The sequence below is a fragment of the Macaca fascicularis genome, chromosome 11 (genome assembly GCF_037993035.2).
Source record: "Macaca fascicularis isolate 582-1 chromosome 11, T2T-MFA8v1.1".
Lineage (NCBI taxonomy): Eukaryota > Metazoa > Chordata > Mammalia > Primates > Cercopithecidae > Macaca > Macaca fascicularis.
The window spans coordinates 63,883,861-63,911,741 of record NC_088385.1 but is presented as its reverse complement, the minus strand read 5'-3'; the positions used below and the strand labels follow the sequence as shown (position 1 = coordinate 63,911,741).

At 54.9% G+C, this 27,881-nt stretch overlaps 3 protein-coding genes and 1 long non-coding RNA gene across 19 annotated transcripts in view; 2 read left to right on the top strand and 2 right to left on the bottom strand.

Moving 5' to 3' along the window:
- Positions 1 to 1,183: 1,183 nt before the first annotated feature.
- STAT6 (signal transducer and activator of transcription 6) lies at positions 1,184 to 17,063 on the top strand. Of its 11 annotated transcripts, none has more exons than XM_005571288.5 (22): positions 1,184 to 1,252; positions 4,254 to 4,390; positions 4,809 to 4,947; positions 5,238 to 5,321; positions 5,716 to 5,854; positions 5,967 to 6,019; positions 6,208 to 6,356; positions 6,938 to 7,069; positions 7,198 to 7,386; positions 7,733 to 7,820; positions 7,967 to 8,089; positions 9,645 to 9,737; positions 10,070 to 10,276; positions 12,386 to 12,480; positions 12,573 to 12,709; positions 13,036 to 13,182; positions 13,400 to 13,463; positions 13,576 to 13,686; positions 13,878 to 13,970; positions 15,335 to 15,400; positions 15,490 to 15,618; positions 15,707 to 17,063. In XM_005571288.5, the coding sequence occupies exons 2-22, from the start codon at positions 4,275 to 4,277 to the stop codon at positions 15,894 to 15,896; spliced, it is 2,544 nt and encodes an 847-aa protein (XP_005571345.1). In that variant the 5' UTR covers positions 1,184 to 1,252; positions 4,254 to 4,274; the 3' UTR covers positions 15,897 to 17,063. The 11 variants fall into 11 exon arrangements, with proteins under 11 accessions (XP_005571345.1, XP_005571344.1, XP_005571343.1 ...); XM_005571287.5 differs by having other exon boundaries at positions 1,184 to 1,256; XM_005571286.5 differs by having other exon boundaries at positions 1,184 to 1,418.
- Positions 16,991 to 23,367, bottom strand: NAB2 (NGFI-A binding protein 2). 2 transcript variants are annotated; one of them, XM_005571290.3, is made up of 7 exons: positions 23,127 to 23,367; positions 20,465 to 21,338; positions 19,882 to 20,015; positions 19,497 to 19,548; positions 19,270 to 19,402; positions 18,867 to 19,058; positions 16,991 to 17,858 (listed from the first exon to the last, which is right to left on the bottom strand). In XM_005571290.3, exons 1-7 carry the CDS (start codon positions 23,207 to 23,209, stop codon positions 17,749 to 17,751), a joined length of 1,578 nt encoding a protein of 525 aa, XP_005571347.1. In that variant the 5' UTR covers positions 23,210 to 23,367; the 3' UTR covers positions 16,991 to 17,748. The 2 variants fall into 2 exon arrangements, with proteins under 2 accessions (XP_005571347.1, XP_005571348.1); XM_005571291.3 differs by lacking the exon at positions 18,867 to 19,058.
- Positions 23,368 to 24,305: 938 nt separating this feature from the next.
- On the bottom strand, positions 24,306 to 26,252 carry LOC141408066 (uncharacterized). The gene is made up of 3 exons (XR_012420369.1): positions 26,095 to 26,252; positions 24,800 to 24,879; positions 24,306 to 24,444 (listed from the first exon to the last, which is right to left on the bottom strand). It is a non-coding gene; the product is annotated as an uncharacterized lncRNA (long non-coding RNA).
- Positions 25,698 to 27,881, top strand: part of NEMP1 (nuclear envelope integral membrane protein 1) — a 37,198-nt gene continuing 35,014 nt past the window's right edge. For all 5 annotated transcript variants that reach the window (XR_010579462.2, XR_012420368.1, XR_012420367.1 and 2 more), the window contains exon 1: positions 25,698 to 25,940. Coding sequence is in view for 2 of the 5 variants with exons in the window: in XM_065524433.2 (XP_065380505.1) it covers positions 25,790 to 25,940 (151 nt within the window). In the remaining 3 variants the exon portion in view is untranslated. The remainder of the gene's footprint in view (positions 25,941 to 27,881) is intronic.

Here is a 27,881-nt window from a genome sequence, read left to right as displayed (position 1 = left end):
GCTATGGGAGGGAGGAGGGGAGCAGAAACTTCCTCCCGCCGCCCCTCAGACACCACCTCTTCCACACACCTGGGCTCTCAGGTGTCCGGGAGTAAAGGCCTCTCTGGGTCCCTTGGTCTCCTCCAGCTCCTCCCCCAGCAAAAACTGCAGAACCCTCCACTAGTTATGATGATGACTCAGAAGCTGAGCAAGACTGTGTGTGTGTGTGTGTGTGTGTGTGTGTAGTGTTGTGATTACAGTGGGCTCTGAGTGCGGATATGTTTGGGAGCCTGCCTGCATGTGTGTGTGTGTGTGTGTGTGTGTGTGTGTGTGTGTGTGTGTGTGTGTGTGTGGTGTTGTGATTACAGTGGGCTCTGAGTGCGGATATGTTTGTGAGCCTACCTGCATGTGTGTGTGTGTGTGTGTGTGTGTGTAGTCTTGTGGTCAGGGAAGTTGTGCATGTGTGTGTTTGTTTCTTGGCGTGTCTCAGTGTTTACCCCAGAAACAGATAGGAACTTGGCAGATAGGAACACAGCAGATTCGAATTCAAACTTGTCCCTTGTGAATCTGCAGGCAGCAGCTCCGGCTTGTGCTGGTTCCCCCCACAGTCTCAGGAGGGGTGCCCTGTGAGGAGAGGGCAAAGACCAGCTTCAGTCCAAGGGACTCCTGGAGTCTTCCAGAATTCTGAGCTGAGGGTTCCCCTCCCCCACTCCCTCCCGTCAGTGGTCACGAGACCGACCTCTAAGGCGTTCCCTGCCAGAAGGGAGGGGGACCTAGGAGTTGGCTGGCATCGAGCTCCCCGGCTGCTTTTCAGGGTCCTCCACTGGAGGGAGCGCAGAGTCCAGAGGGATTTACTTTTCCTGAGGCCCTGGGGAGCCCAGTCCCTCGTGGGCCCAAACCCCAGCCCTTGGCAGAGTTTGAGTTTGGGAGCCAAGCAGTTAGGGGTGGCATGTCTCTGTTTGATATTGGGTGACTTTCTGGAGAAAAGCTGATGCTTTTGAGGGGGCCAGAGTAAGTGGGGGTCAGCCTCCGCCGGAGCCTGGCTCCAGGGCCTGGACCCCAGTCCTGATCCCCCACGTGCTCCCCCACTCGGCACAGGAGGCACACATATTCACCCCACTTTCTTCCTCTTCCTCCTCCAGCCCACTTTCTCTTCTCTGTGTCGTCAGAGCTCCAGGGAGGGACCTGGGTAGAAGGAGAAGCCGGAAACAGCGGGCTGGGGCAGCCACTGCTTACACTGAAGAGGGAGGACGGGAGAGGAGTGTGTGTGTGTGTATGTATGTGTGTGTTTTATTTTATTTTTCTTTTTGGTGATGGTGGTGGAAGGGGGGAGGTGCTAGCAGGGCCAGCCTTGAACTCGCTGGACAGAGCTACAGACCTATGGGGCCTGGCAGTGCCCGCTGAGAAAGGGAGAAGACAGCAGAGGGGTTGCCTCCGAGGTGGGTGCGGGGGCCTCTTTGAGTGTGTGGGGGTGGATTCGGCGGGGGAGCTCTGGGGATCCTCCCCTGGCTGGGTGGATGGTCCCCAAGAGATGGTTTCAGCTAGTGTTGGTGGCTGGTGGCACTGGGTTTTGGCAGTTTCGAACTCCTGGAGGAATCTGGGAGGGTCCAGGCCTCAGTACTCCCCTCCCCCATGGGTCACGTTTTCACAGCCTCACCCCTGCACCCCCAGGGCAATGGAAAGTCAGGGAAAGAAGGTGAAGGAGTGCTCCTCTGCCCTGGGTCGGGGGAAGTGGCCGCCCCTCCCTGGAAGGTTGATGCCAGAGGGCAGTGGATCCTCGTTAAACCCCTATCCTGCCCTCCGCTAAAGGTTCCTGTTCAAGGGTGTGGCTGGGGGGTGAGCGAGCCCCAGATGTAGACCTCATGGTGCCCCACAGGAGGGGGAATTTCCCCCTCAAAACTGCTCCACGCTTGGCTGCTGTAGACGCTGAGATTTCCCAGCGGTGGCGCCGAGTTAACCCTCCTCGTGCTGAACTGGCTCCACCTCCCCGCCCGCCCCCACCGCCACATCCACACATTGGGCAACTCAGAGAAGCTGTTTTAACTTTCGATCCTGTGGTCCCACAGTCAGAGGACTTCGGGAGGTAGGGGTTGAGATAAGCGAATTTAGGCCACCAAGCGGGCGGACAAGGATCCCAGACCTTGCGCTTCCCTTCTGGGTTTGGGAGGGAACACTGGTCCCGCCCCTCACGCCGTGGTTCCTCCCTCCCTTCCCCTACAGCGGGCTGAACGCTAAAGGAGCCCCTGTCCTGGTCAAGCCAATCGACCCAGCCTTGTTATGAGTTGGGGTGGGGAGAAATGTGTCCTCCTAATGTCTGGGGAAGAAGAGGGGTTGGATATTCCTAGCCAGGGCCATGCCAGGAGGCTGGTCACTTTGCAAGGGGATGCAGAGGAAAGCGATGCCCACCCATTCCAGAGGACCTTTCTCTCTTGGGTTAGAGAAAGGCCTATTGGAGGGACCTAAGCAGGAGGGGTAAGGATCCCTCTTGAGGAGAAAAGAGCTGGGGGAAGTGGGAACTGGAGGAAAGAGGGGCATGAAGGTCTTGGAGCAGGAAGGTCCAGAGAAGGGGCCTCTCCATTTTCCATCCCTTTGAGAGTCCTGGGTGAAGTGAGAGGCTGAACGTGGAACAGGAGGACTTGGGGTTACTGGTTTTTGGAGACCGGGGGAGTTGTCATCCCATCCTCTCCCTCATCTCTAAGAGAGGGATATTGTGAGAAACGTGAACTGAGAGGCCCCTGGGAAACCACTGGTCTACCCAGTTCCCCCTGAACCTGGAAATGGGGATGCAACCCCCTCCTCTACTTCCCTGTCCCCTTCTCTCCTTTCTCCCTCTTTTCGTCTCTCTTCTTCACCTCCAGCTTCCTCTCTCTTCTAGGCTCTTTCCTCCTGGCTTACTAAACCTGCCTTTTTTTCTGGTCTCTCCCATCCTCTTCCTTAGTTCTCTCTACTTTCCTTTTCCAACTCTCCTCCTTCAAGTCTCCTCCCATCTTCCCCCACTTCTTAGGATGATCAGATTTGCCCCTGGAAGGGATCCTAACAACACAGTGCGATGGTTAATCCCCACTCAGATTCAAAGCCTGCTTTCCAAACTCACCTACTGAGTGACCTTGGGCAGGGTAGAGAAACTCCTTAAGCCTCAGTTTCTTCATCTATAAAATGGATATTATATATTTTCAAAAGTGTCATGAGGCCTGAATGAGATAATGCACTGAGTGTAATGCCTCCTACGTGGTAAGTGCTTAACAAATAGTAGCTGTTATTACTCTCCCATCCTCTTCATCATCTAGCCTTGTGGTTTTCATTTTTATTTAATTTTATTTACTTATATATATATTTTTGAGACAGAGTCTCGCTCTGTCGCCCAGGCTTTTTTGAGACAGTCTCGCTCTGTCACCCAGGCTTGAGTACAGTGGTGTAATCTCGGCTCACTGCAAGCTCTGCCTCTCGGGTTCACACCGTTCTCTCACCTCAGCCTCCCGAGTAGCTGGGACTACAGGGGCCTGCCACCACGCCCTGCTAATTTTGTTTTTGTATTTTTAGTAGAGACAGGGTTTCACTGTGTTAGCCAGGATGGTCTTGATCTCCTGACCTAGTGATCCGCCCACCTCGGCCTCTCAAAGTGCTGGGATTACAGGTGTGAGCCACCGCTCCTGGCCGAGCCTTGTGGTTTTCAAATTATCTCATGGAGTCCTAGAATTTTGAGAGGTTTGTCTAGGGACGCCTTTGGCGTCAGGAGATGGGGAGAGGGAAGTAGAAGCAGTCAAGTTTCAGGCTTTCCATGCTTGCTTTCAACAGGGCATCTTCAGTTTCGTACCTTTTATGTAATTGAGATTCCACAGATTAAAAGCTGACATTGCCTACTGCTTTAAAAAGTTTGGAAAGTTTTCCATTCATCTAACACTCATATTTTATAGATGAGAAAATCAAAGCCCACACAGGGAAGGCTCCTTGCCCACAGAACCAGAGTCAGGTCTAGAGCTGCAACCAAATTCTCTGCCATCTCCAGGAGAGCTCTCTCACTACTGCCCTGTCTCCCTTTGCCTCCCCACCCCTCTGGCTACAGCTCAACTCTTTCCACCCCTGTGTCTATCACTGAAGGAGTTACCCCCATCTCAGGCATTGACCCAGGATGCCCCTGGTTTAAGGTGGTCTGGCCATGAGTGGTGGTGGGGATGGTCCCTAGGAGGGCTATCTATAGGAGGTCCCTGGCTGCTCCAGAAGATAGGCCAAGTTTCTTGGGCACCCCTCTGAGTGGCCTTATTTTTCTCCTCCAGGCAACCTCCAAGTCCCAGATCATGTCTCTGTGGGGTCTGGTCTCCAAGATGCCCCCAGAAAAAGTGCAGCGGCTCTATGTCGACTTTCCCCAACACCTGCGGCATCTTCTGGGTGACTGGCTGGAGAGCCAGCCCTGGTGAGTCCTGGCTGTTCCCTGCTGGTTCCCCAAGTCTTCCCTGACTCATCTTCCTTCTCCTTAGATTTTTTCCCCTCAGCCATGGATTCAGAACTTGAGACCTGTTATTCCATGTGTAGTGACCTAGATTTAGCAGGGAGTCTGTGCCCCATCAAGACCAGCCTATGAATGTTGACAGATGGAGACCCCATCTCTTAGGAGGCTGAGCTGAAGAGGAGGGAGGTTTGGGCTGGGACAAAGGCACTTCTCATAACAGCTAGAAGACTGGGGAACAAGGAGCACGGGTGAAAGCTACAGAGGGCCTAGATGGAGAATAAGGAGCGAGAAAGGAACTGCTGAGCTTTTGGCTGTGGGGTAAAGGGTCAGGAGAGCTGAGGAAGCCCTGGCCTGAGATAGCCTCATCCTGATCTTCCTGCAGGGAGTTCCTGGTCGGCTCAGACGCCTTCTGCTGCAACATGGCTAGTGCCCTACTTTCAGACACTGTCCAGCGCCTTCAGGCCTCGGCGGGAGAGCAGGGGGAGGGGAGCACCATCTTGCAACACATCAGTACCCTGGAGGTGGGGCAGGAGGGGAGGGAACAAGGCTGGGTGGGGCTGAGGTTGAACTGGGTTGAGCATTGGGCCCTGGAAGAAAATTGGTTGGATGCTGGAAGCAAATTTGTGTTCCTGTGGTTAGCTACTAGCTAGCAGGCAAATTAGATTTTAAAAGCATGCAAATGCACAAAAACTTCTGGAGTCTACAGTTGTGCTGCCTTATAGTATATGTGTGAATGGGGGCCTGGGGATTGGAGGGATTGAGGGACATGGGTAAGAGCCAAGCTCACTGTTTACCACTCTCATTTCTATAGAGCATATATCAGAGGGACCCCCTGAAGCTGGTGGCCACTTTCAGACAAATACTTCAAGGAGAGAAAAAAGCTGTTATGGAACAGGTATTGTGATATTCCACTTCCCACCCCAACTCAATTCCCTGAGACTTTGGCCTGAGCCATGACAAACTAGAAAGAATTTGAACCTCAGTAAAGGCTCAGTGTTCTAGGCCCAGGAATAACCAAAGGAGGTTCTTAAGGTCAGAGTGAACCCCAAGTCAAGCTCAGGGAATCTTTCTATGAGGGACTGAGGGTAAGAGGCCTGGAGAGAACACAGCAAGGGATAAGGAGCTGATTCTGCTAGGAGCAAGGTCCCACGATATTCCAAAAGGTCAGGAAGAACTGCCAAAGGGGAGAGGGGAGCAAGAAAACGCTCTCTGCAGAGCAGAGAGTAGAGGCCAGGTATAGAGGGATGAGCAGAGTGTTTCACCTCTTGGCATCTGTCCTTCCTGCGTAGTTTCGCCACTTGCCAATGCCTTTCCACTGGAAGCAGGAAGAACTCAAGTTCAAGACAGCCCTGCGGAGGCTGCAGCACCGAGTAGGGGAGATCCACCTTCTTCGAGAAGCCCTGCAGAAGGGGGCTGATGCTGGCCAAGGTGGGGGCCAGGGTGGTTCTGGGGAGTGTATAGGAGTGGTCCCCTCTTGGATCTCAACCTTAACTGAACCTCTAATCTGTCTGCACCCTTGATTTCTGCCCCCAACCCTCAGTGTCTCTGCACAGCTTGATAGAAACTCCTGCTAATGGGACTGGGCCAAGTGAGGTGAGTAACGGGCTGAGAGGTGGAGACTGAGGTCAAAGTGCAGCTGGAGGGATGGAAGCCAGACCTCAGAGACACACAGGCTGAAGTAGGGTAAGGGAATTCCAGAGGAGTGAGAAAAAGAGCCGTATCCCAGGAGCTGGGTGCGGAGGCAGCGTGAGGCTCTGGCTCAGGCCCCTTTCTGCCCATAGGCCCTGGCCCTGCTACTGCAGGAGACCACTGGAGAGCTGGAGACAGCCAAGGCGCTAGTGCTGAAGAGGATCCAGATTTGGAAACGGCAGCAGCAGCTGGCAGGGAATGGCGCACCCTTTGAGGAGAGCCTGGCCCCACTCCAGGAGAGGTTGGGCCAGGGCTGATGGGGAAGGGGGGATAAGCTGGGGGTGGGCAGCTGACACTGCTGGAGGCCCTACAGGTGAGAGAGAGAAGCCAGGCGGGAGGGCCTTGGAGTGGACCAAGATGCATAAAAGCCGGTTCCAGCGGGGCTGTGCACACTGTCGTTCAGGTTGCATCCTGTACAAGTGGGCCCAGTCGAGAGGCACAAACGGGGACTCATCCAACCCAGGCTTCTCTCCATGCCCAGAGGAATAGGAGGGCTTTTCCATTTGGTTTATTGGGTGGGAACACTTTCCAATTTGCTACAAAGCACTGTAAGGGCGGGTAGCTGTCCTGGGTGCAAGAGCCATCAGGGGAGAGGCAGCTGGGTTTCCACAGGGGTGTAGGCACTGAGAACAAACCTCCCACCCAGACCCTAGGCCAACAGATCACAGAACCCCCTTCAGCCCAGGTGCCTTGCAGCCATACCCACTACCCACCCCACTCCTCCACGCATGATAGCCTTTCTCCCTGGGTATAGTGGAAGGGGGTCTGGGCCGGAGCAAGCAGCCTTAATCCTATGCCCCCTGACCACTGTCCTGGCCCCAGGTGTGAGAGCCTGGTGGACATTTATTCCCAGCTACAGCAGGAGGTAGGGGCGGCTGGTGGGGAGCTTGAGCCCAAGACCCGGGCATCGCTGATTGGCCGGCTGGATGAAGTCCTGCGAACCCTCGTCACCAGGTACGTCCCGGGAGTCCCCAGTCTGGCCTAGAAAAGACCTCAGGAAGAAAAGAAGGGGGCTAGAGCTGTGGGCAGGGCACCAGCAGGGACCTAGCCCCCAACTCCCCTTGTGTCCTCCTCACTCCCAGTTGTTTCCTGGTGGAGAAGCAGCCGCCCCAGGTACTGAAGACTCAGACCAAGTTCCAGGCTGGAGTTCGATTCCTGTTGGGCTTGAGGTTCCTGGGGGCCCCAGCCAAGCCTCCACTGGTCAGGGCTGACATGGTGACAGAGAAGCAGGCGAGGGAGCTGAGTGTGCCTCAGGGTCCTGGGGCTGGAGCGTAAGCTGGGATTGGACCTGGGGTTGGAGAAGGCATGTTAGGGTGATGGAGGCAGCTTGGGGGGCTGGCACTGAAAAGAGCAAGGGATGGGGAGGGAGGGCCATGGGATGTGGAGACCCTGAATGGTCAAGGCAGAGGAAAGGGAGGGACCCACTTAGGACTGGAATGGGGTGGGGGCATCATGACTTGGCCAAGATGGGGACTCCTCCCTTAAGAACCCAAACAGAGACGTGGAGATTTAGGGCTGGCGACAATGGGTAGTCTACACTCACTCATGCACTCAAGCGCGTCGCCACAGCTGGCCACAGTGAGATGAGCTTGTTCACACTCTGACCTCCCCTGGCAGAGAAAGCACTGGAGAAATCATCAACAACACTGTGCCCTTGGAGAACAGCATTCCTGGGAACTGCTGCTCTGCCCTGTTCAAGAACCTGGTGAGGGGCTTTGGGGTGCAGTGGGCAGTGAGGGGGGCACCACTAGGAGACTATGGGACTCTCCTTGGAGAGGATGTCGGGAAGCCCAAGAGGAGCGGTCTCTGTCCTCATGCACTCGCCCTTGCTCTCCCTCACCCCACCCACAGCTTCTCAAGAAGATCAAGCGGTGTGAGCGGAAGGGCACTGAGTCTGTCACAGAGGAGAAGTGCGCTGTGCTCTTCTCTGCCAGCTTCACACTTGGCCCCGGCAAACTCCCCATCCAGCTCCAGGTGAACCGTGGCCCAGCCCTACCCCAATCTGGGACCCCGAGTCCTTCTCTAATGCCACACACAGGGTCCCTGGACCCTCACCTCCTGTGACTGCCCCATACCCCATGTGTCTGGGATTCATGCACACTGGGGCCCGGGTGAGTGGGGTGAAGCAAGAACATGGAGCGCATGGGGCAGGGAATGGTAGCGGATAGCAGCAAACACTTAGGAAGCACTTCCTATAGACCAGGTCTCTCTATTAAATGATACACACACACATGTGTGCCAGCACACACACGTTTGGTTTTCACAGTAACATTATGAGGTAGGCAGTATTATCAGCCTCATTTTATAGATAAGGACATTGAGACACAGTTTAAGTAGTTTGTCCCAGTCACACAGCTAAGTGTTGGAGCTGGTATTTGAAACCTGGAGGTCTGGCTCCATAGCAGTGACTCATAACCACTTCTCTAGAGTGAGGCCCTAACTGAGCTTCAGAAAACTTTTAATAACATGGCATGAACTTTTTGATTATGATGTGTGAGTCCAGTAACTTCTCTGAGTGCTCAGAGCCAGCCCCCTGAGGAAACTTCTTGCTTTATTAAGAAACCCCTGTCCAGTTGGGCGTGGTGGCTCACGCCTGTAGCCCCAGCACTTTGGGAGGCCCGTAGCCCCAGCACTTTGGTAGCTCCCGAGGTCAGGAGTTCAAGACCAGCCTGGCCAATATGGTGAAACCCCGTCTCTACTAAAAATAAAAAAATTGGCCGGGCGCAGTGGCTCACGCCTGTAATCCCAGCACTTTGGGAGGCCAAGGTGGGCAGATCACAAGGTCAGGAGATCAAGACCATCCTGGCTAACACGGTGAAACCCCATATCTACTAAAAATACAAAAAATTAGCTGGGCGTGGTGGCGGGCACCTGTGGTCCCAGCTACTTGGGAGGCTGAGGCAGGAGAATGGCGTGAACCCAGGAGGCAGAGCTTGCAGTGAGCCAAGATCGCGCCACTGCACTCCAGCCTGGGTGAGAGTGAGACTCCGTCTCAAAATAAATAAATAAATAAATAAATAAATAAATAAATAAATAAATAAATAAATTAGCTGGGTGTGGTGGTGCAGGCCTGTAGTCCCAGCTGCTCAGGAGGCTGAGGCAGGAGAATCGCTTGAACCCGGGAGGCAGAGGTTGCAGTGAGCTGAGATCACGCCTCTTCACTTCAGCCTGGGTGACAGAGCAAGACTCTGTCTCAAAAAAAAAAAAATTCTTAGCACTTTGGGAGGTAGGAGCCAAGGTAGGAGGATTGCTTGAACCTGCAAGTTTAAGACCAGCCTGGGCTACATAGGGAGATCCAATCTCTACAAAAAATAAAAACTTAGCTGGATTAGGTGGTCCATACCTGTAGGTCCAGCTATTCAGGAGGCCGAGGTGGAAGGATCACTTGAGCCCTGGAGGCTGAGGCTGCGGTGAGCTGAGATTGTGCTACTGCAGTCCAGCCTGGGCAACAGAGTGAGATACTATCTTAAAAAAAAAAAAAGGAAAGAAAGAAAGAAAGAAAAGAAACCCCTGTCCTCACCCTCTTCAGGCCCTGTCTCTGCCCCTGGTGGTCATCGTCCATGGCAACCAAGACAACAATGCCAAAGCCACCATCCTGTGGGACAATGCCTTCTCTGAGATGGTGAGGAAATTCCTGGAGTTGGAGGGAACAGGGGCAGGGTGGGTTCTAATATGGGCAGTGGTGCAGGCCTGTTGATGGGGTGGCAGGCATGTTTAAATGGGTGTGACCTTAACACCTTCTCATGGGCCTACTTTCGTACTTCTGACCTCTTTTCACCCCAGTCTTAACAACTATCAGGCCACAGCACTGTAACCTAGAAAAAACAGCATGTTCGTGAGCGATATCAGGCGCTGTGGATGGGCAGGCCATAGGCAGGTGGGAGGGATGAAGGCCGGCCTGAGGAAGAACAAGACGGTAGCCTCTGATGCTCTCTTCTTCCCCCTTCTCCTCAGGACCGCGTGCCCTTTGTGGTGGCTGAGCGGGTGCCCTGGGAGAAGATGTGTGAAACTCTGAACTTGAAGTTCATGGCTGAGGTGGGGACCAACCGGGGGCTGCTCCCAGAGCACTTCCTCTTCCTGGCCCAGAAGATCTTCAATGACAACAGCCTCAGCATGGAGGCCTTCCAGCACCGTTCTGTGTCCTGGTCACAGTTCAACAAGGTCATTCTCCTGCCCTTTGGACCTCCCACCCCCAAGCTCTTCATGCCTCAGGCACTCAGGGCCTGCTCAGCCTCCACGCAGGGACCTTCCGCTGGAGTCTCCACAGTGCCCTCTCAGGTCCTTTAGGAAGGCCTGTCATGGACCAGGGAGGAAAAACCCCAGGTCTGGGGGTTGGCTCCAGAGATGCATTCTCTGACATCCCTGTGGTTTTGGTCTGGGGGTCATCTGTCCTTTCTCTTTACCAGCGACTTGCATGACTCACCCAGGTTGTGTGTAAACAGAGCTCTGATTCAAAGTGACTTTGACCCATTGGAAAAATTGTTCCTGGCTGGGCACAGTGGCTCATGCCTGTAATCTCAGTCTTTGAGATGCCGGGGTGGGCGGATCACCTGAGGCCAGGAGTTCGAGACCATCCTGGCCAACATGGTGAAACTCCATCTCTACTAAAAATACAAAAATTAGCCAGTTGTGGTGGCACATGCCTGTAATCCCAGCTACGTGGGAGGCTGAGGCAGGAGAATCACTTGAACCCGGGAGGCGGAGGTTGCAGTGAGCTGAGATCACACCCCTGCACTCAAGCCTGGGTGACAGCGCAAGACTGTTTCAAAAAAAAAAAAGAGGGGGGCCAGGCATGGTGGCTCATGCCTGTAACCCCAGCACTTTGGGAGGCTGAGACGGGTGGATCACCTGAGGTCAGGAGTTCGAGACCAGCCTGGCCAACATGGCAAAACCCCGTCTCTACTAAAAACGCAAAAAATTAGCCAGGCATGGTTGTTTGCGTCTGTAATCCAGCTACTCGGGAGGCTGAGGCAGGAGATGAACCCAGGAGGTGGAGACTGCAGGGAAGATCGCACCATTGCACCCCAGCCTGGGCAAGACTCCATATCAAAAAAAAAAAGGCCCAGGCTGGCTCACACCTGTAATCCCAGCACTTTGGGAGGCTGAGGAGGGCGAATCACAAGGCCAAGAGATCAAGACCATCCTGGCCAACATGGTGAAACCCTGTCTCTACTAAAAATACAGAAATTACCTGGGCATGGTGGTGCATGCCTGTAGTCCCAGCTACTTGGGAGGCTGAGGCAGGAGAATCACTTGAACCTGAGAGGCAGAGGTTGCAGTGAGGCAAGATTGTGCCACTGCACTCCAGCCTGCTGACAGAATGAGATTCTGTCTAAACTGAACAAAATCCCATAGGGACATGTGCAGTAATACCAGCTACCACGTGTTGACAGCTTATTATGTGCCAGGCACCGTGCTTAACACTTTATGTATGTTATCTCACTTAAGCCTCCCGACATTCCTTTGAGGTAGATACTATTATTATCCCCATTTTACAGATGAGGAATCTGATGCTCAGAGGGTTATGTAGTTTGTTCAAGGTCCCAAAGCAGGTGAGTGCCATGGCTAGGACAGAACTACATATTTCTGACTCTTGCTCTTTGATTTTATGTTATATTACGTTATTTTAATTTTTGGTCTTCCTTCCTCCCCTCCCCTCCCCTCCCCTCCCCTCCCCTCCCCTCCCCTCCCCTCCCCTCCCCTCCCCTCCTCTCTTTCCTTCCTTCCTTCTTTTCTTTCTTTCTTTCTTAGTGTGAGACAGAATCTTTAAAGAGAAGAAAGAAAGGCTCATGTGACCAGAGGGTGTTTTAGCAAAAGGGAGCAAGACAGTCACACCCAGCAGGTTACCTTCCTTTGGGCTTCACCTCTGCCACACTTCCTTAGGGAGAGGGTGTAGCACAGTAGTTAACAGGGGCTCCTGCGCCAGAATGCCTGGGTTTAAATCCTAGCTCTGCCTCTTACCAGCTGTGTAGACCTGGGCAAGTCATTCGACGTTTTTGGACTTCCATTTCTTCATCTGTAAAATGGAATTATTATAGTCCCTACCTCCATAGCCTTATAAAGAGCAAATAAATATATGGAAAGGCTTGAAATAGTGACTGGCACATGTAAGCATGAGGATTGGTCGTTGTCATTGATGGAGTCTCAGGTTCGGTCCGATCCCTCAGCCCTGTGATTCTGTCATGAGGGCACTCACAGCTCAGTGCCTGCCCTAAACAGGCTCCAGCTCTGGCCCTCTCTTGGCTCACACCATTTCCCTTCTCCCGCTAGGAGATCCTGCTGGGCCGTGGCTTCACCTTTTGGCAGTGGTTTGATGGTGTCCTGGACCTCACCAAACGCTGTCTCCGGAGCTACTGGTCTGACCGGTGAGTCCCCGCCCTGGGTGGTCTGAGCAGCCATACCCCAGTCACCTCCATACTCACTGCCCATGCCCCATCCTCTCTTTCATCCCGGCCAGGCTGATTATCGGCTTCATCAGCAAACAGTACGTTACTAGCCTTCTTCTGAACGAGCCCGACGGAACCTTTCTCCTCCGCTTCAGCGACTCAGAGATTGGGGGCATCACCATTGCCCACGTCATCCGGGGCCAGGATGGTGAGGCCACCCCAGCCAGTCCTATGTCTCTGTGCCTGTGCCCTCTGGGGTTTCTTCTGGGAATGAAACGTCCTGACCTTCCTGATGCTGATCCTGATCTTTAGGAAGTTCTTCCAGCTTCTCTTCTTCCTTCTGGGGTCTAAATGTTCACCTTCTCACCGTGACCTCTGTGGGAATGGAGACTAGTGGGTCTCGCTCCCTCAGGAGCCCCACCCTAGGTCCTCTCCCCCTTGCCTTGGTGGAGTGAGAACAGGTCTTGTGGTGGGGGTTGGGGAAGGGGAAGAAAGTCTGAACAGGGGGATCTCAGGGTCTCATTCCTACCATAGGCTCTCCACAGATAGAGAACATCCAGCCATTCTCTGCCAAAGACCTGTCCATTCGTTCACTGGGGGACCGAATCCGGGATCTTGCTCAGCTCAAAAACCTCTATCCCAAGAAGCCCAAGGATGAGGCTTTCCGGAGCCACTACAAGCGTGAGCTGGAACTGGCATTTCTGATTCCTTCCTGTCACCCACTTCCTCCCTGCTCCCCGCTGCCCTCCTCTCCCTGCCTGCCTGTGTCATCCTGATGTCACTCCCTATTACATAGCTGCACTTCTCTTACTTCCCCATCATCCATGCCCACCTTTTCCACCTCCCTTCCTCCCTAACTCCAGAGCACTCCATGGCTCTCTTTTCCTTCTCACAACAGCTGAACAGATGGGTAAGGATGGCAGGGGTTATGTCCCAGCTACCATCAAGATGACCGTGGAAAGGTGAGTGTGGTGGTGTGGACAGTGGGTAGGTTAGGGGTCTAGTGCTTATCTGCAGGAAGGAGGGGTGGCATCAACTCTTGGTCAGTCATACATATCTCCTTCCCTCCTCCAGGGACCAGCCACTTCCTACCCCAGAGCTCCAGATGCCTACCATGGTGCCTTCTTATGACCTTGGAATGGCCCCTGATTCCTCCATGAGCATGCAGCTTGGCCCAGATATGGTGTAAGGAGCTGGAAAGACAGGAATGGGAGTGGTCTGTGCAGATGGGCTTTTAGCATGGGCAGCTGGGAGAGCTGGCACTGGGGGCTGAACAGGGAATTTTCCTTTCCATGAAAGGGACACCCGTTCAAAAGCAGGGTGTGGTGGTGTCCAGGAGAAGGGCTGGCATCAGGGGGCCTGTTTTCTTTCCCTAGGCCCCAGGTGTACCCACCACACTCTCACTCCATCCCCCCGTATCAAGGCCTCTCCCCAGAAGAATCAGTCAATGTGTTGTCCGCCTTCCAGGAGTAAGTGAAAAACCTCATGGGGATACCATCCCACTCTAAGGGGGTGGGCATTCGAATTGTTAGAAGAGGCTCTTCTGTGAGAAAGGAGCACCAAATGCTAACAACCTTTCTTCTCTTCTGTCCACTCTAATGAGGGGATAGTAGTTAAGATCCAGACTGCCTAGGTTTGAATTCTAGCTCTACCACTTACTGGTTTGGGGCAAATTACTTAGCCTTTGGTGCCTTATCTGCCCAATAAGGGATAATAATGCTAATAATAATAACCTACCTCACTGCATTATTTTGGAGATTAAATGAGTTCATAACACTTACAAAGCTGAGCATAGTGCCTGGCTCATAGCAAAAGCTGTGTAAGTCCAGTCGTGGATCACTTAATGAAAGAGCATTTTCTGTCCTTAGGCAGTTTCATAGTTATGCGAATATCATAGAGTGTAATTACACAAACCTAGATGGTATAGGCTACTATACACTGAGGCTATATTGTGTAGCCTGTTGATCCTAGCTTTAAACCTGAGCAGCATGATACCGTTCTGAACAGTATAAGGAAATAGTTACATAATGGTAAATATTTGTGTGATACGAATTTTCAGCTTGATTATAATTTTTTTTTTTTTTTGAGACAAGGTCTCACTCACTGGAGTGCAGTGGTGCAATCTTAGCTCCCTGCAACCCCTACCTCCTGGGCTCAAGCAATCCTCATGCTGTTGTGCACCAGGATACTCGGCTAATTCTTTTTTAAGGTTTTTCTGCAGACAAGGTCTCACTTACTGCCCAAGCTGGTCTCAAACTCCTGGGCTCAAGTGATCTTCCCACCTCAGCCTCCCAAAGTGTTAGGATTACAGGTGTGAGTCACTCTGCCTGGCCTTGATTATAATCATATGGGATCACTGTGGTCTGTAGCTGACAGAAATGTCGTTGTGTGGTGCATGACTGTTTCTGTCCTGCCCCTGAGAGCCACTGTCACTTCTCTGCTGTGTTGATTTTTGTTTACTCATCTGTTTTGGCCTTGAGATGGCCTAGACATTTTTCTTCCCCAAGTATAACACCCAGGTGCTTATTAACTCTTAGTCAAGGCACAACATCTCCCCTCCCAGAAGGTGAGGCGGGAGTGAGGACTTGGGGACTTAAGAACTATCAAAGTTCAGAGTCCAAAGAAACATTAGAAATTGGCTAATCCACCCCCGTAACACACACATTTTACAGATGAGAAGACTGAGCTCAGAGCATAGAAATAGCTTGCCCAAAGCCACTACTAAGTCAGGATAAGGAGGTGGAGCTTGTTTCCTCACTCAGTGGTCCTGACTTTGCACCACTTTGCCTTTGCCTAGCCTGCCTTCCTCTAACTGTGCTCTCCCTAATTCTAGGCCTCACCTGCAGATGCCCCCCAGCCTGGGCCAGATGAGCCTGTCCTTTGACCAGCCTCACCCCCAGTGAGTGACAAGGCCCCTCCTGACCCCATGTGCCTCTTCTTTCCTGGCCTTGCCCCTCCCTCCTTATTTCCGTTGCTGGTTCCTGGCAGGGGCCTGCTGCCATGCCAGCCTCAGGAGCATGCTGTGTCCAGCCCTGACCCCCTGCTCTGCTCAGATGTGACCATGGTGGAAGACAGCTGCCTGAGCCAGCCAGTGAGAGCGTTTTCTCAGGGCACTTGGTGAGTGGCAGCTTAGTAGTGGAGGCTGGGTGGCATCTAGGGGAGTGGGCGCCATGCCTACTCCACTGCTTCTCCCATCTCCTTGTAGGATTGGTGAAGACATATTCCCTCCTCTGCTGCCGCCCACTGAACAGGACCTCACTAAGCTTCTCCTGGAGGGGCAAGGGGAATCGGGGGGAGGGTCCTTGGGGGCCCAGCCCCTCCTGCAACCCTCCCACTATGGGCAATCTGGGATCTCAATGTCCCACATGGACCTAAGGGCCAACCCCAGTTGGTGATCCCAGCCGGGAGGGAGAACCCAGAGAGACAGCTCTTCTACTACCCCCACAGACCTGCTCTGGACACTTACTCATGCCCTGCCAAGCAGCAGATGGGGAGGGTGCCCTCCTATCCCCACCTACTTCTCGGTCAGGAGGAAAAGACAGGAGAATGCATGGTGGGTGGAGCCAATCCACTCCTTCCTTTCATCATTCCCCTGCCCACCTCCTTCCAGCACTGACTGGAAGGGAAGTTCAGGCTCTGAGACACGCCCCAACATGCCCGCACCTGCAGCGCGCACACGCACGCACACACACATACAGAGCTCTCTGAGGGTGATGGGGCTGAGCAGGAGGTGGGCTGGGTAGGAGTACAGGTTAGGGCATGGAAGGCTTCTCCGCCCACTCTGACCCAGGGCCTAGGATGGTTAGGCAGGAACATACAGACACATTTACGCTAGAGGCCAGGGATAGAGGATATTAGGTCTCAGCCCTGGGGGAATGGGAAGCAGCTCAAGGGACCCTGGATGGAGCACAGGAGGGGTCTGGACATGTGGTTACCAATACAAGTTTTGCCCTGATTAAAAAATCTCCCAAAGCCCCAAATTCCTGTTAGCGAGGTGGAGGCTTCTGATATGTGTATGAGACTATGCAAAAGTACAAGGGCCGAGTTTCTTCATGTATAGCTGTGTGAACGTGTATGTACCTAAGATATGTTAATGTATAGCTGGCATGTTAGTTGCATGACCACATAGAACATGTGTCTGCTTTTGCCTGTTTGACAACACAAATTTGGGAGTGTGAGACATTGCACAGAAGACAGCAGCAAGTGTGCTGGCCTCTCTGACATATGCTAACCCAAAAATACTCTGAATTTGGAGTCTGACTGTGCCCAAGTGGGTCCAAGTGGCTGTGACATCTACATATGGCTCCATATCTCCAATGCTGCCTGGGAGCCAGGGTGAGTGTCTGGGTCCAGGCCTGACCATGTGGCCCTCCAGTGTATGAAGGGGCCCTGCCTGCTGTATCTTCTCTGTTGCCCTATCCACTGCCAGCTTCCCTTCACTCCCCCATCCCATGTCACCGTTTCTCCCTCTCGAGGCAGGGGTCATAGATCCTAAGCCATAAAATAAATTTTATTCCAAAATAACAAAATAAATAATCTACTGTACACAATCTGAAAAGAAAGACGCTCTAACTGCTCAGATAGGTGCTGCGGTCCAGCCCCCAGCTGGAGGAGACCCTGAGTCCAACCCAGGCCTCCCAAGGGGGCCAGTGAAGGGATCCCACACCCACCGCCCCCATGTAGGGCAGGAGGGAGGAAATTGCAAAGGACTTGGGGGATAGATGGGAATGGGAGGGCAAACTGCAGCACTTGTTAAATTAAAGAAACAAACCAGAAGCACAAAAACGGGGAAGGAGAGGGAAGAAGGAGCAGGTCCAGTGTTCCCAGGCCCCCAATTCTGGGGGCAAATGTTGCCACTTTTAGCTGCTGGACCTTCCCAGGGAAGTCCCCCTTTCCCCCTTGTCCAAACTGAGTCCAACTGCTCACACCACAGGTGCAAACCTAAAGAGAATGGGAGTGTGTCGTGTGAGGGAGGGGAGAACCCCAGATGCCCTTGGAGGCAGAGTCCTTGCCCCCTCGCTCTGGGCAGGGGTGAGGGCACCACGCACCCTCCTTGTGTCCTCTCTCCAGGCCCCTGCTTGTTATTGCTTGAAGCCCCACAGTCTTATGCCCATGGAGCAGGTGGGGAGGCAGGAGAAGGGCAGAGGAAGGATCCAGGGTTGTGACTATATTCCGGGGATGGAGAGCATGGGGGTCTGTGTGAGCCAGAAGTCTGAGGTCCTGGGTCTGAAGACACCAGTCCACCCCTCACTGCCGGCTGGCCTCAGCCTCCACTTTCACGCTGCTCCTGCGACCCTCCACCAGTGCGGGATGGGGTCCTGGGGCAGGACATCTGTCCAGCAGCCCTTCCTCGAACTCTGCAGGGAAAAGGGGGCAGTTAGGAGACTGCAGGGTGACTGGCTGCAGACAGAAGTGGTTGGAACAGAAGCAGGGGCAAAGAAAGTTGTGAAGATGGGCTCCGTTTGTTGAATTACTGCTTCCTGCCCACTGCATGTGTATGGGGGGTTCCATTCCTGTGTGTGTGAGCCCCCTCCCCTCTCTGGCTGTGTGTAGCTCTGTCTCTGTGTCTCTCTCTTTCTCTGTCTCTCCCGCCTCCTCCGTTGTGCTGGAATTTCTGGTTCTGTCAGGAGCTGCGGGGGTGGTTTGGCTCTGACCTCTCCCCTCCCCCTCTTCCCAAGCTTTGCCACCCCCACTCATCCCTGGCCCCCTCCCAGGCCCCTCCCAGGTCACCCTACCATGGCCCCCCAAGTGTTTTGGTAGCCAAATCAGGGGGAGCACAGGAAGCCAGCCTCCGAGCTCCTCCCTCAAGAAGAGGCCCCCTTCCAGTCCCCGCCCCCACTTCCCACCCACGCACAGTTTAAAAATACCAAGCCAGGGTTGGTGGCTTTGTCTGCTGCGTCACTCTCAGCCCAGCGGCTGCCCGGCCCTCTGCCTGCCCACTCCCTCTTCCCCCTTCCACACACAAAGCATCACTGCTTTGGGCTCCTCTGCTTCCAAGCTGGGCATCCCCATCCCCATCCCCGCAACTCCTAGCCTGCTCCCCACTCCTGGGTTGGTGGAAGTGCCATCTGAGCTTCCCTTATTGATGCTCCTCCTTCCTGCGCTTTCATCCTCTTTTCTCTGTTCCCTGTTCCCCAGTTCCCCTTTCACAGATCTACACTAGGACCAGACTTTTCAAGGTGGGAGCAGCCCGGCAGGGTCTGCCTCACCGCACCCCAAGGCCTGGCTGGCTGGAGCCCAGCCCTCCTACGGCCCGCTCTGACGACTATATCCCTCTTCCTCCCACCTGGCCCCAGGACACCAGAATTGCTGTGTGGGGCCTGGGTGGCCGGGGTGCTTGGGGACAGCACTGCTGGCTGCCTCACCTGCGAGAGGTGGCTTCGCAGGCACACAGGGGCTGAGGCGGCCCACGCGGTCGTGTGAGACGAGGCGGGCGAGCCGCAGCCCCTCGTCCATCAGTGTCTGCTGCAGGATGTGGCGGCTCCATAGCCCATGGGCTGGCAATGCCAGAGGCAGGTCAGCAGGGGGCGGCGTCAGCCTTGGACATGACCCCACAGCTGTGGGCATGGGCACTGGTCAGGTAAGGGGCTGCAGCCAATGGAACCCCCACCCTCAACCACACAGCCAGCCCACAGGCCCTTCTGCCCCCCCTCCAGCCAAGCTTCCCAACCCTGTTCCAGGCATTGCCTCCTGGCTCACTCCTCCCCCCAACCCCTCCCCTACTCCCCCACCCTCAATGAAGAGAAAAGTATTCTGAGGCACACTCACCCTGCAAATGTCCATCCAGACTCTCCCCAGACAGGCTGGCGCTGTCCTCCTCCAGGCTGGGGCGGTATGGGGGTGCATAGGACTCAGGGCCTGGGGGAGGCTGCTGGATTTCAGGGTGACTCTGTTCTCCAACCTGTGGATGCCCAAAATGGGGAAATGAAGACCTGGCAAGGGAGGGGATTGGGGAAGGCTGCCCAATGCCCCTACATGCACCCCGGAAAACATACCTCTTGTTTCAGCTTCTTCAGTGGAGGGCCTCCCAGTTCTTCAGGGTGGAGCCTGAAAAGATGGATAAGAATAAAGTGGGTGAGGCTGATGAGGGCCACGTGACGGGCAGAGCACAGAACCCGGCCAGAGACGTGTTATTTAAAACCTTTGTCAAGAAGCTGGCCGAGAAAGAGTCTCTAGCTCAGGCCCTATTGTTGTAGGGGGTTGGGGGGACCCGACATGGATGGGAGGAGAGACCAGACCTGAGACAAGCTGACTTGACCAAAAGCAGGACATCCAGGTGGGCGGGAAGCAGGCCTAGAGCTGCCTGAGCTGAAGGTTAGGACATAATCTAACTCCATAGCAGGATTCCAGTCCAGGAAGGACCTGGGGAAGGGGTCTCACCTGGAGCCCTTCAAGGAGGACAAGTAGGTGCTCTCTCGGGCTACTTGGCGGGACAAAGAGAAGAGCTCCACTCTCCGCAATAAGAGTGTGTTGTCCCTCATGCAGAACTGGGCAGCAGCCTCATTGATGGTGAGCTGTGGAGAGAGGGCAGCCAGGAGAGTCAGAATTTGAACTCCCCTGCTGCCTCACCAGACCTCCTCACACCCCTTCACCATCAGACAAATAAGGCCCATCCATCAGATGCTTGCTTTGGTTTTGACACTACATGGGAGCTTTCTGAGGAAGACAGACAGAGATCAGCACCCACAGCTTCCTAGGAATGCCCAGGGCCTCTTCCACTCCTGTGGGGTCCTGAGTGACAAGGAGCTGAACAGCTTGGTGTGGCCTGTACCTCTGCTTCCCCCTCAGCTGAGGATGGAAGCACTGCGGCCGCTGGGGTGGGGGCCTGTCAGGGAGGGGATCAGGGCCTGGGGTCCTGGTCAAGGGGTAATGAAACAGAGTTGGAGACCGTAGAAACTTGCAGAGGTAAGCGGCTGGAGGCCCGGGAGTCAAGGTCAATCCTAGGAGGCCTGGGGGTTCTCACCTCGTGCAGGCTGAGCTGCTTGCCCTCCCGCCGCTTAGAGTCGAAACGGCCATAGATGATGCTGTATTTGCGGATCTCCTCTTCCTTCTGGCTGTCGTTATCATCCATCTCAAAGATGTGCCCAACGCTCCGTGCCAGCTTCTTATTCAGCTTTAGCAGGGATGTGACCTCCCCAGCATCCCCCCTTGGGAAGCTCCGGAAGATCCTCTCCACACTTTCCACCACCATGCGTACCATCTCTGGCTCCAGTCGGTCTGGTCCACCCCCAGTCCCACCTGCTGCCAGCCCCCCAGCCCCAGTCCCCTCAGGGACTCCTCCCCCTGCAGGGGGGGAGAAGGGGGGCGAGCCAGCCTCCTCTTCTCCTCCTGCCCCAACGTCCGACTCTGGAGTGCTCCGGCCTGGCCAGATCCGGGGGTCCCCTGCCCCAGGTCCCCCAGGCAGTGGTGATAGCTTCTCTCCAAGTTCAAGGGGGCTCTTGGGGCTAAAACTGCGGGCACTGCCTGCCTTTTCCCCTGGGCTGCCATGCCCATTGCTCATGCTCCCTTTCCGGGTACCCGCAGTCTCAGAGATCTTGAAGAGCGGGATGCTGGAGACGGGAACAGCAGGCACTGGTTGACTGAAGAGCCCTGGATTGGTGGCCCACTCTCTCAGTGCCTTCTGCAGGCGCCGGACATGGAGGGGCTTGGTGGCCATGCCCACAAGTGCCATGATCTCCAGAAACTCCTCCTCACCCGCCTCACACAGCTGCTGCACGTCGTCCCCTCCCTGCTGGATGAAGGTCTCATAGTAGGAAAGGAGGTTGGCACGCTGCAGGACCCGGTACAGCTGCAGCTCCCCCAGCGTCCGAGGCAGTGCCATGGCTCGGGCACTGGGCCTGAGAAGGAGGGGCACAAGAGAGAGGCAGTCGGTGCAAGTCCCCTACTGGGTACCAACCCACACTAACAATTGTTCCCTCTTTCCTGCCTGCTTTTCTTCCCCTCTCTCATTTGGATGCTGTCCTGCGCAGTGCCCAGGTCTGAGTACAGACTCTGAGAATCAGGCACTGCTCAGAGGCATGGACAAGCCAGTGCTGTCCTAGACTGGCCTGAAGCCCCAAAAACCAGTGCCCTGTGTCTGCAGGAGTCGAAGCCTCTTAAACCTTATCTTCAGCTTATATCTTTTTGGTCTGAGGTAAGAAGAACTTGAGCGCTGAAGCTAACCAGCACCGACCTCGGATGGCTGGACCTCCCTCTCCCCCAAAACACAATCCTCACCTTCCACCCTAAACACTCAGCAGTCTCAACACTAAAGTGAAGTCGCCTATACTAAAGTGAATGTAGAACCCCTGTCTCCCGCACAGTGGACGCTGCTGGCCAGCTTCATTCCCTGTGAAGGAGCCACAGCCCCAGGTGGCTAGGAGGGAGGGTGTGGCACCTTCCCTGGCTTTCCCACTCAGTGAGCCAGGTGGTGCCTTGCTCTTCTCCGCTCAGCTTTTCCGAGGGATTAAGCATTTTTTTTTTTTTTTTTTTTTAAGACAGAGTCTCGCTCTGTTACCCAGGTTGGAGTGCAGTGGGGCTATCACGGCAACCTCCGCCTCCTGGGTTCAAGCGATTCTCCTGCCTCAGCCTCCTGAGTAGCTGAGATTACAGGCGCCCGCCACCACGCCCAGCTAATTTTTGTATTTTTAGTAGAGACGGGATTTCACCATGTTGGTCAGGGTGGTCTCGAATTCCTGACCTCGTGATCCAACCGCCTTGGCCTCCCAAAGTGCTGGGATTACAGGCGTGAACCACCGCGCCCGGCCTGGTTAAGAATGGCCTGGTTAAGCATTCTTAACCAGCACGCTTCCTCTCTCCCCCCAGGACCTCTCCACCCTTCCAGGCTGCCCAGTGCTCCTCAGTGGCCCCTCTCCTAGCAGTGACACTCCCCACTTCCTCAGTCGGCCTTTTCCTTCAGCTCAGGGGCTGCGGCAGGGGGAGGGGCGCAATTGTTCTGCTCCGGGGCCGTTCCGCCCACACACACTCCCACAGTGGTAGCGTCTGTGGGCGAAAACCGCCCAGGGGCTCCCGCCTACTCTCCTCTCCCTTATTTTCCACCCGCATCTTCAAGTGGAGTAGGGGAGAGGCTCAAGGCCTCTTGCAGAAGGGGCTGCACACTGAAACTCCCCTCCCCACTCTGTGCATAAAGGGACAGACATAGGAAGGAACTGCCTAAGGCCTCCCTGCCTCCCTCGTCACCCCCCTTCCCCCAGCTGATGCTCCTTTAACTCAAAGGCACCGCCTTCTCCTGGACCCCGGGGGCCCGCGCGCTCCGTGCCAACGAGGGACTGAGGCAACTGAGCGTCCCCCCACCTTCCGCACTGACGCCAGCTCGAGCTCCAGGGCATTCCCTGGTGCTAGGAGGCTCCCACGTTCTTTACAGGGGGCACTTAGGCCAGAGAGAGCCCACAGAGTAAACCAGGAATGGATATTTAGGTACTACTCTTTCATATCCAGCTTCATCAGATGTTTGCCTGCTCCCAGGGCCCCCTAATTCGAAGACGCACCCCCTTTTCCATCAGTCTCCACCCCCCACCCCCGTCCCGCTTCCCCACGTCCTCCCCTCGACCTCCGCCCTCTGGACCCCATTCCCAAGTCCAGCTCCACCCATCTCCACTCCCCGCTGCCTCCCTTTGCCCACTAACTTGAGTCTGGGCTGCAGGGTCCGGCGGGCGCTCTCCCCTCCGCCCGGCGGCTGCTCGGCTGTGGGGGAAGGCGCTCTGTGCATGGACGGCCGGAGACCACCCGGGTTGCTCTTCTCGGTGCCCAGCGCTCGGCGCCTGCTGCGTGCTGCACTCTGCCCCGCGCACGATGCCGTGTCCACCGCTGTCCAGGCTCTGTCCCTCCCTCCACGTCTTCTCTCTCCGAGCCTCCGCGCCTCTGTCTGTGCCTCTGCCCCCCCACCCTCCCCGGCTGCGCTCGCCGCCTCTCCGCGCCTCCGCCCCCGCAGGACGCACGGGGAGCGAGGCCCGGCGCTGCGCTGGCTGCCGGGCTGGCGGGCGGAGGGCGTGGGCAGAGCCGGGGGCGGGGGTGGGGGCGGGGGCCGGGGGGCGGGCACCAGGGCCTCTCGGCCGCGGAGACGCCGCGGCTTAGAGACTGGGAGAGGCGGAGACTGGGGGGAGGGGGTGTGGAGCAGGAGGCGGGGGCGGGGATTCAGAGCCGAGGCGCCGAATTGGGGACCGAGGTGACCGAGGCCCGGCTGTGGAGGGCGGGCTTGGGGACGCAGCGGGCGGGGCGAGGTCGCTCTGTGCCGCCCACGCCGGATGCACAGCCGGCCCTCTTGGCGCCCACGTACCCACGTGAGCGCCCCGCCGGCGACATTCCTAGTCTCCCCCACTCCTCCGAGTTGAGAGGAGTTTCACAACCACGCACAAGTACACAAAGAAGCGCACGGACGTGCACACGCACCTAAACAACGACGGGGACGCCCGTTGCCCACACTCAGGCCTTGTGGTGCTGGACCTGTGAATGTTAGGAGTCAGTCGGGAAAAGTTCGCGAAGGCTGGGGTGTGCGGCTCCTCCTGCGTGTGCATCTGACTCCCATAATATGTGTGCACTTAAGGCAGGCCTGAGAGCGTGGGGTTCTGCAGGGATCCCCTAGATATCCCCGCGCCCCTCCCCAGCCCCCCAGTGGAGTAATCTGAGGGGGCAGCTTTCAGAAACCGAGGCCTCCATGCTAGCCTGGAAAAGTTTGGGAAACAGGGATGGGGGGGTTATGCTGCATGCCACCACTTAGGTGCGCGTGTTGATTGGACGCATCGGGTTTTGTCAGCGCGTAGGTCAGGCAGGGATTCCTCCACTTGTCCTCTGTTTGCTGAGGATGAGGCCCTGCTTGGGAATTTTGTGTGGCAAGGCTGAGACAAAGACGATACTCTTCCTGGGGCCGTCTATTAGGGACCTCGTCCGAGAGTCAAGTGGAAGATAAGAGGTCGGGAGCCTCCGACGTGACTTCCTGCGGCGGAGCTGGAGGGAGGAGCGCCTTGAAGGAGCTTAGTCCCCCACCCCCTGCAACCCACCACCGTCTCCCCCTTTGGTTTCTCCTAGCCCCATCTGGTTCGCATTGCACTCCCGCCCACGGCTGGGAGGGCTGTTGGGGGAGGCGGGGGCTCTGAGGGCCCGGCCCAAAGGCTCTAAGCCCCAGGGAAAGGGGGGCTGGTGGGGGACAAAGGGAAGCCAGCGGACTGGCCACAGGTGAGGTTTCCCCTAGTCCGAAACCTGAGCCCCGCCCCGCCCCTCTCCTCTGTCCGCACTTCTGAGGGGCTGGGGCGTGGAGGCCGTGGGCTGGGGCTGGTTCTACATTCTGGCCTAGAGAGGAGACCTTTCCGCCTTGTGGGGTCCGGGGAGAATGAGCGCGTTGTTGGTGGGGGGATTTCAGTTGCTCAGGTCCCCTTCTTCATCCTATTAAGCGCCAAACACAGTGGGGGTGGTGGGAACGAGCAGAGTCCCGTCTCCCAATCCTCCGCCCCGCAACTGGAGGGCGCGGCTAGACGGGCTCGCCTAGGGGACACTCCCGACCCCGTACGGGGTGTGGGCGCCCCTTCCCTCCCTCCCTACCCCCACCATCTCAGGTTATTTTGGATCCCGGGCTGCCAGCCGCTGGCCCCGGGTTTCCACGTGCCCCCTCCCTCCCCCAGCCCACGCTCCCCGTGACGCACATCCTCCGCCCACGCAGCCTCTGCTCGAGGCGCCCCCCTCCCTCCCACCCCGGCCCCCTTGGGGCGGTGCTGAGCCTTGGGATCTGGGAGACGCCCGCCCAAGGAGGAGGCGGAGTAGGGCGTGAGCAAGTGGGCGGCAACCTACTGGGCGCCGGTCGCCCGGGTCGTGGTCCTGGTCCGGGAAAGAGGAGGAGGGAGGAGCTGATTTTGAGTTCTCCACTCCCCGGTCCTGGGAGAGGGGGTGCTCGGCCAGAGAGGGACGAGGGAAGAGAAATTCCGCAGAAGGGGCCTGCCCACTCCCCTAGGGGAGCCCGCGGGGGTCCGGGTGTGACCCGGTGTGTGAGAGTGAAACTACTGGGTGTTTGTGTCTTTGTGTCCTTGTTTCTCAAGATTGTCGTGAGATTCGGATGAGAGAATGTACAGGAAAACTCTCTAAATTGTAGAATGCTAAGCATATTTAAGACGCTACTGCCAGTTTGTGTCTCTGTACCTGAGATTATGTATTTATATGTTTCTTTACATCCACTTGTATATCTGTGTCCCTCTCTCTCTCTCTAGGTTTGTATATGAGCCCCTATTTAAAAAATCGTTGACTTGTCAGGGCCCGCCAGAGGCCCAGAGCGCCCCCGCAGCCCGCAGCCAGAGCTGCCGAGATGTCTGTTCTTCCCGCCCACTCCTGCCACCCCCAACTCCCCTCCTACTCCCTTCCGTTGAGAACAAGGAATTTCCAGCCTTTAGCAAAGGGAAAGAGGCAAAGACAAAGACGGAGACCATGGGAAACTATAGAAAAACATAAAGAGACAGGTGTGTGTTTTTGGGGGGGAGGGCCGGGTGGGGAGTGGTGACAAAAAGGGAGTGGGGACAAATACAAAAAATTTCGTTTGTTTCCTGCATGGGCCCTGTTCTCCCATGTCCCCTTGGCTCACTCAAAGAAGGACCACTTCTTTGCTTGATTCACCTGCTCCCTCCATCCCCAGTGCTCTCAAAGACACACAGAGCAGAGCAACTGGTCTCGTGATGAAAAGGATTAATATTTCCTTTATCTGTACTGGTCTCCTCCGTGAAGGGAAACAGTATCCTCAGTCCTAGTTTTCCAAGAAAAGGGGAAACGATTGCGAGGAAAGGGAGGAAAGTGGGCGGAAGAGGAGTGCAGAGACTGTCGTCCCTACGCACGTGTAGATTTTCATCTAGCAGATTGCTCTGCTCACTCCTCCCCCAACGTCTCCACTGGGCCAGATCCGACTCACTCAGCAAGGTTTGGCTCACCCTCTCCTTCCTGGACCCCTTCCACTCCTTCAGGCAGAATTAATTCCTCCCACCCCTCGGTGGCCTCCTCATTGCTCTTTGTACACATTTCCAATTATAGTTGCTTGTTTCAGCCAAAACCCAGGAGCTCTCCAGCCTGTTATCTGGTGGACCCTCTGAAATGAATGAATTGATCCTATTCACGGGCCTGTGCAACTCTGAAAGGGCAGGTGACACAGATTTTACTCCCAAAGGGACTGAGCCTGGGCAAAACTGTTTAAGTGGAGACATTTGTTTTCCATATATCTTTCCCTTGTAAAGTTTCCAGTGAGTCCCACAAGTCTGGCTCCTTGGCCTTCTAAAATGTCCACCATTCTGGTAAATTAATTCAGAGTCAGATGCGAAAGGTAGTAGGCTGAAATCCTGGCTGGTAATAGAAAAATATAAAATAATGATCCCTTTTTTTCTCTTTCAGTAACATGCCAGAATTTATCATCTAAGGAATGTTGTCCTTCGAGTTAGTTATTTTACAAGAAATGTTTCAGTCCTGAAAGACAGATAATCCTAACCACTGCCTTTAAGGAACTCACAGACTAATAGGGAAATAGACCTATAAACAAATAATTACAACATAGTGCAATAATGGCGGTATAAACAATGACCGAAGTATAAGAGGGTGAATGATCTGTTCTGCTTGGAGTTGTGAGGGGCCTTGGTTTAGACAGGCATCCAAAGGAGGTGATGATGCAGTCAATTTGAGATTTCCAGGAGTGGCCAGGGCGGTGGCTCACACCTGTAATCACAGCACTTTAGGAGGCTGAGATGGAAGGAACATTTGAGCCCAGAAGTTGAAGGCTGCAGTGAGCCTTGATGGCACTACTGCATCCCTGCACCACAGAGCAAAAAGTGAGTCTCAAAAAAAAAAAAAAAATTTCCAGGAGGAAGGGAAGTCAAGTCAGAGAGGCCAGAAAGTGCATTTCCATGGAGGTGGAGATATGAAACAGAGTGATACGTTTCAGAAACTATAAAAGGTTGTTCATTACTGCTGGGTGGTGGGTGGAGGTGGTTAGAAATGAGCCTAGAGAGGTGTACAAGTACATGACATTAAAAATATTATGGACCAGTGCTTCTCAAAGTATGGTTAAGGACCAATTTTTAAAACATTTTCAATCTATTATTGTCCACTACTTTTATAGAATGCACTAAAAGTGAATTATTCAGAAAACAAACTACCATTTTGTTAGATTCAATAAATATAAAATTTCTCTGTCAAATTCCTATAAAACTTTCTAAATGCTTACACTTAATTTCTTTCTTTTTTTTTTTTTGAGACAGAGTCTCGCTCTGTTGCCCAGGCTGGAGTGCAGTGGTGCAATCTCGGCTCACTGCAAGCTCTGCCTCCTAGGTTCACGCCATTCTCCTGCCTCAGCTGCCCCAGTAGCTAAGACTACTGCTAGTAGTCCCACCACGCCGCCACACCTGGCTAATTTTTTTGAATTT

Excerpts from the sequence above, each read along its gene's own strand:
- STAT6 (XM_005571288.5), top strand. The coding sequence starts at position 4,275 with ATGTCTCTGTGGGGTCTGGTCTCCAAGATGCCCCCAGAAAAAGTGCAG. Across the intron at positions 5,322-5,715 it reads AAAAAGCTGTTATGGAACAG|TTTCGCCACTTGCCAATGCC; the intron begins GTATTGTGATAT and ends CTTCCTGCGTAG. Across the intron at positions 15,619-15,706 it reads GCGTTTTCTCAGGGCACTTG|GATTGGTGAAGACATATTCC; the intron begins GTGAGTGGCAGC and ends ATCTCCTTGTAG.
- NAB2 (XM_005571290.3), bottom strand. The coding sequence starts at position 23,209 with ATGCACAGAGCGCCTTCCCCCACAGCCGAGCAGCCGCCGGGCGGAGGG. Across the intron at positions 21,339-23,126 it reads ACCCTGCAGCCCAGACTCAA|GCCCAGTGCCCGAGCCATGG; the intron begins GTTAGTGGGCAA and ends CCTCCTTCTCAG. Across the intron at positions 19,059-19,269 it reads TCTGGATGGACATTTGCAGG|CTGTGGGGTCATGTCCAAGG; the intron begins GTGAGTGTGCCT and ends CCATGCCCACAG.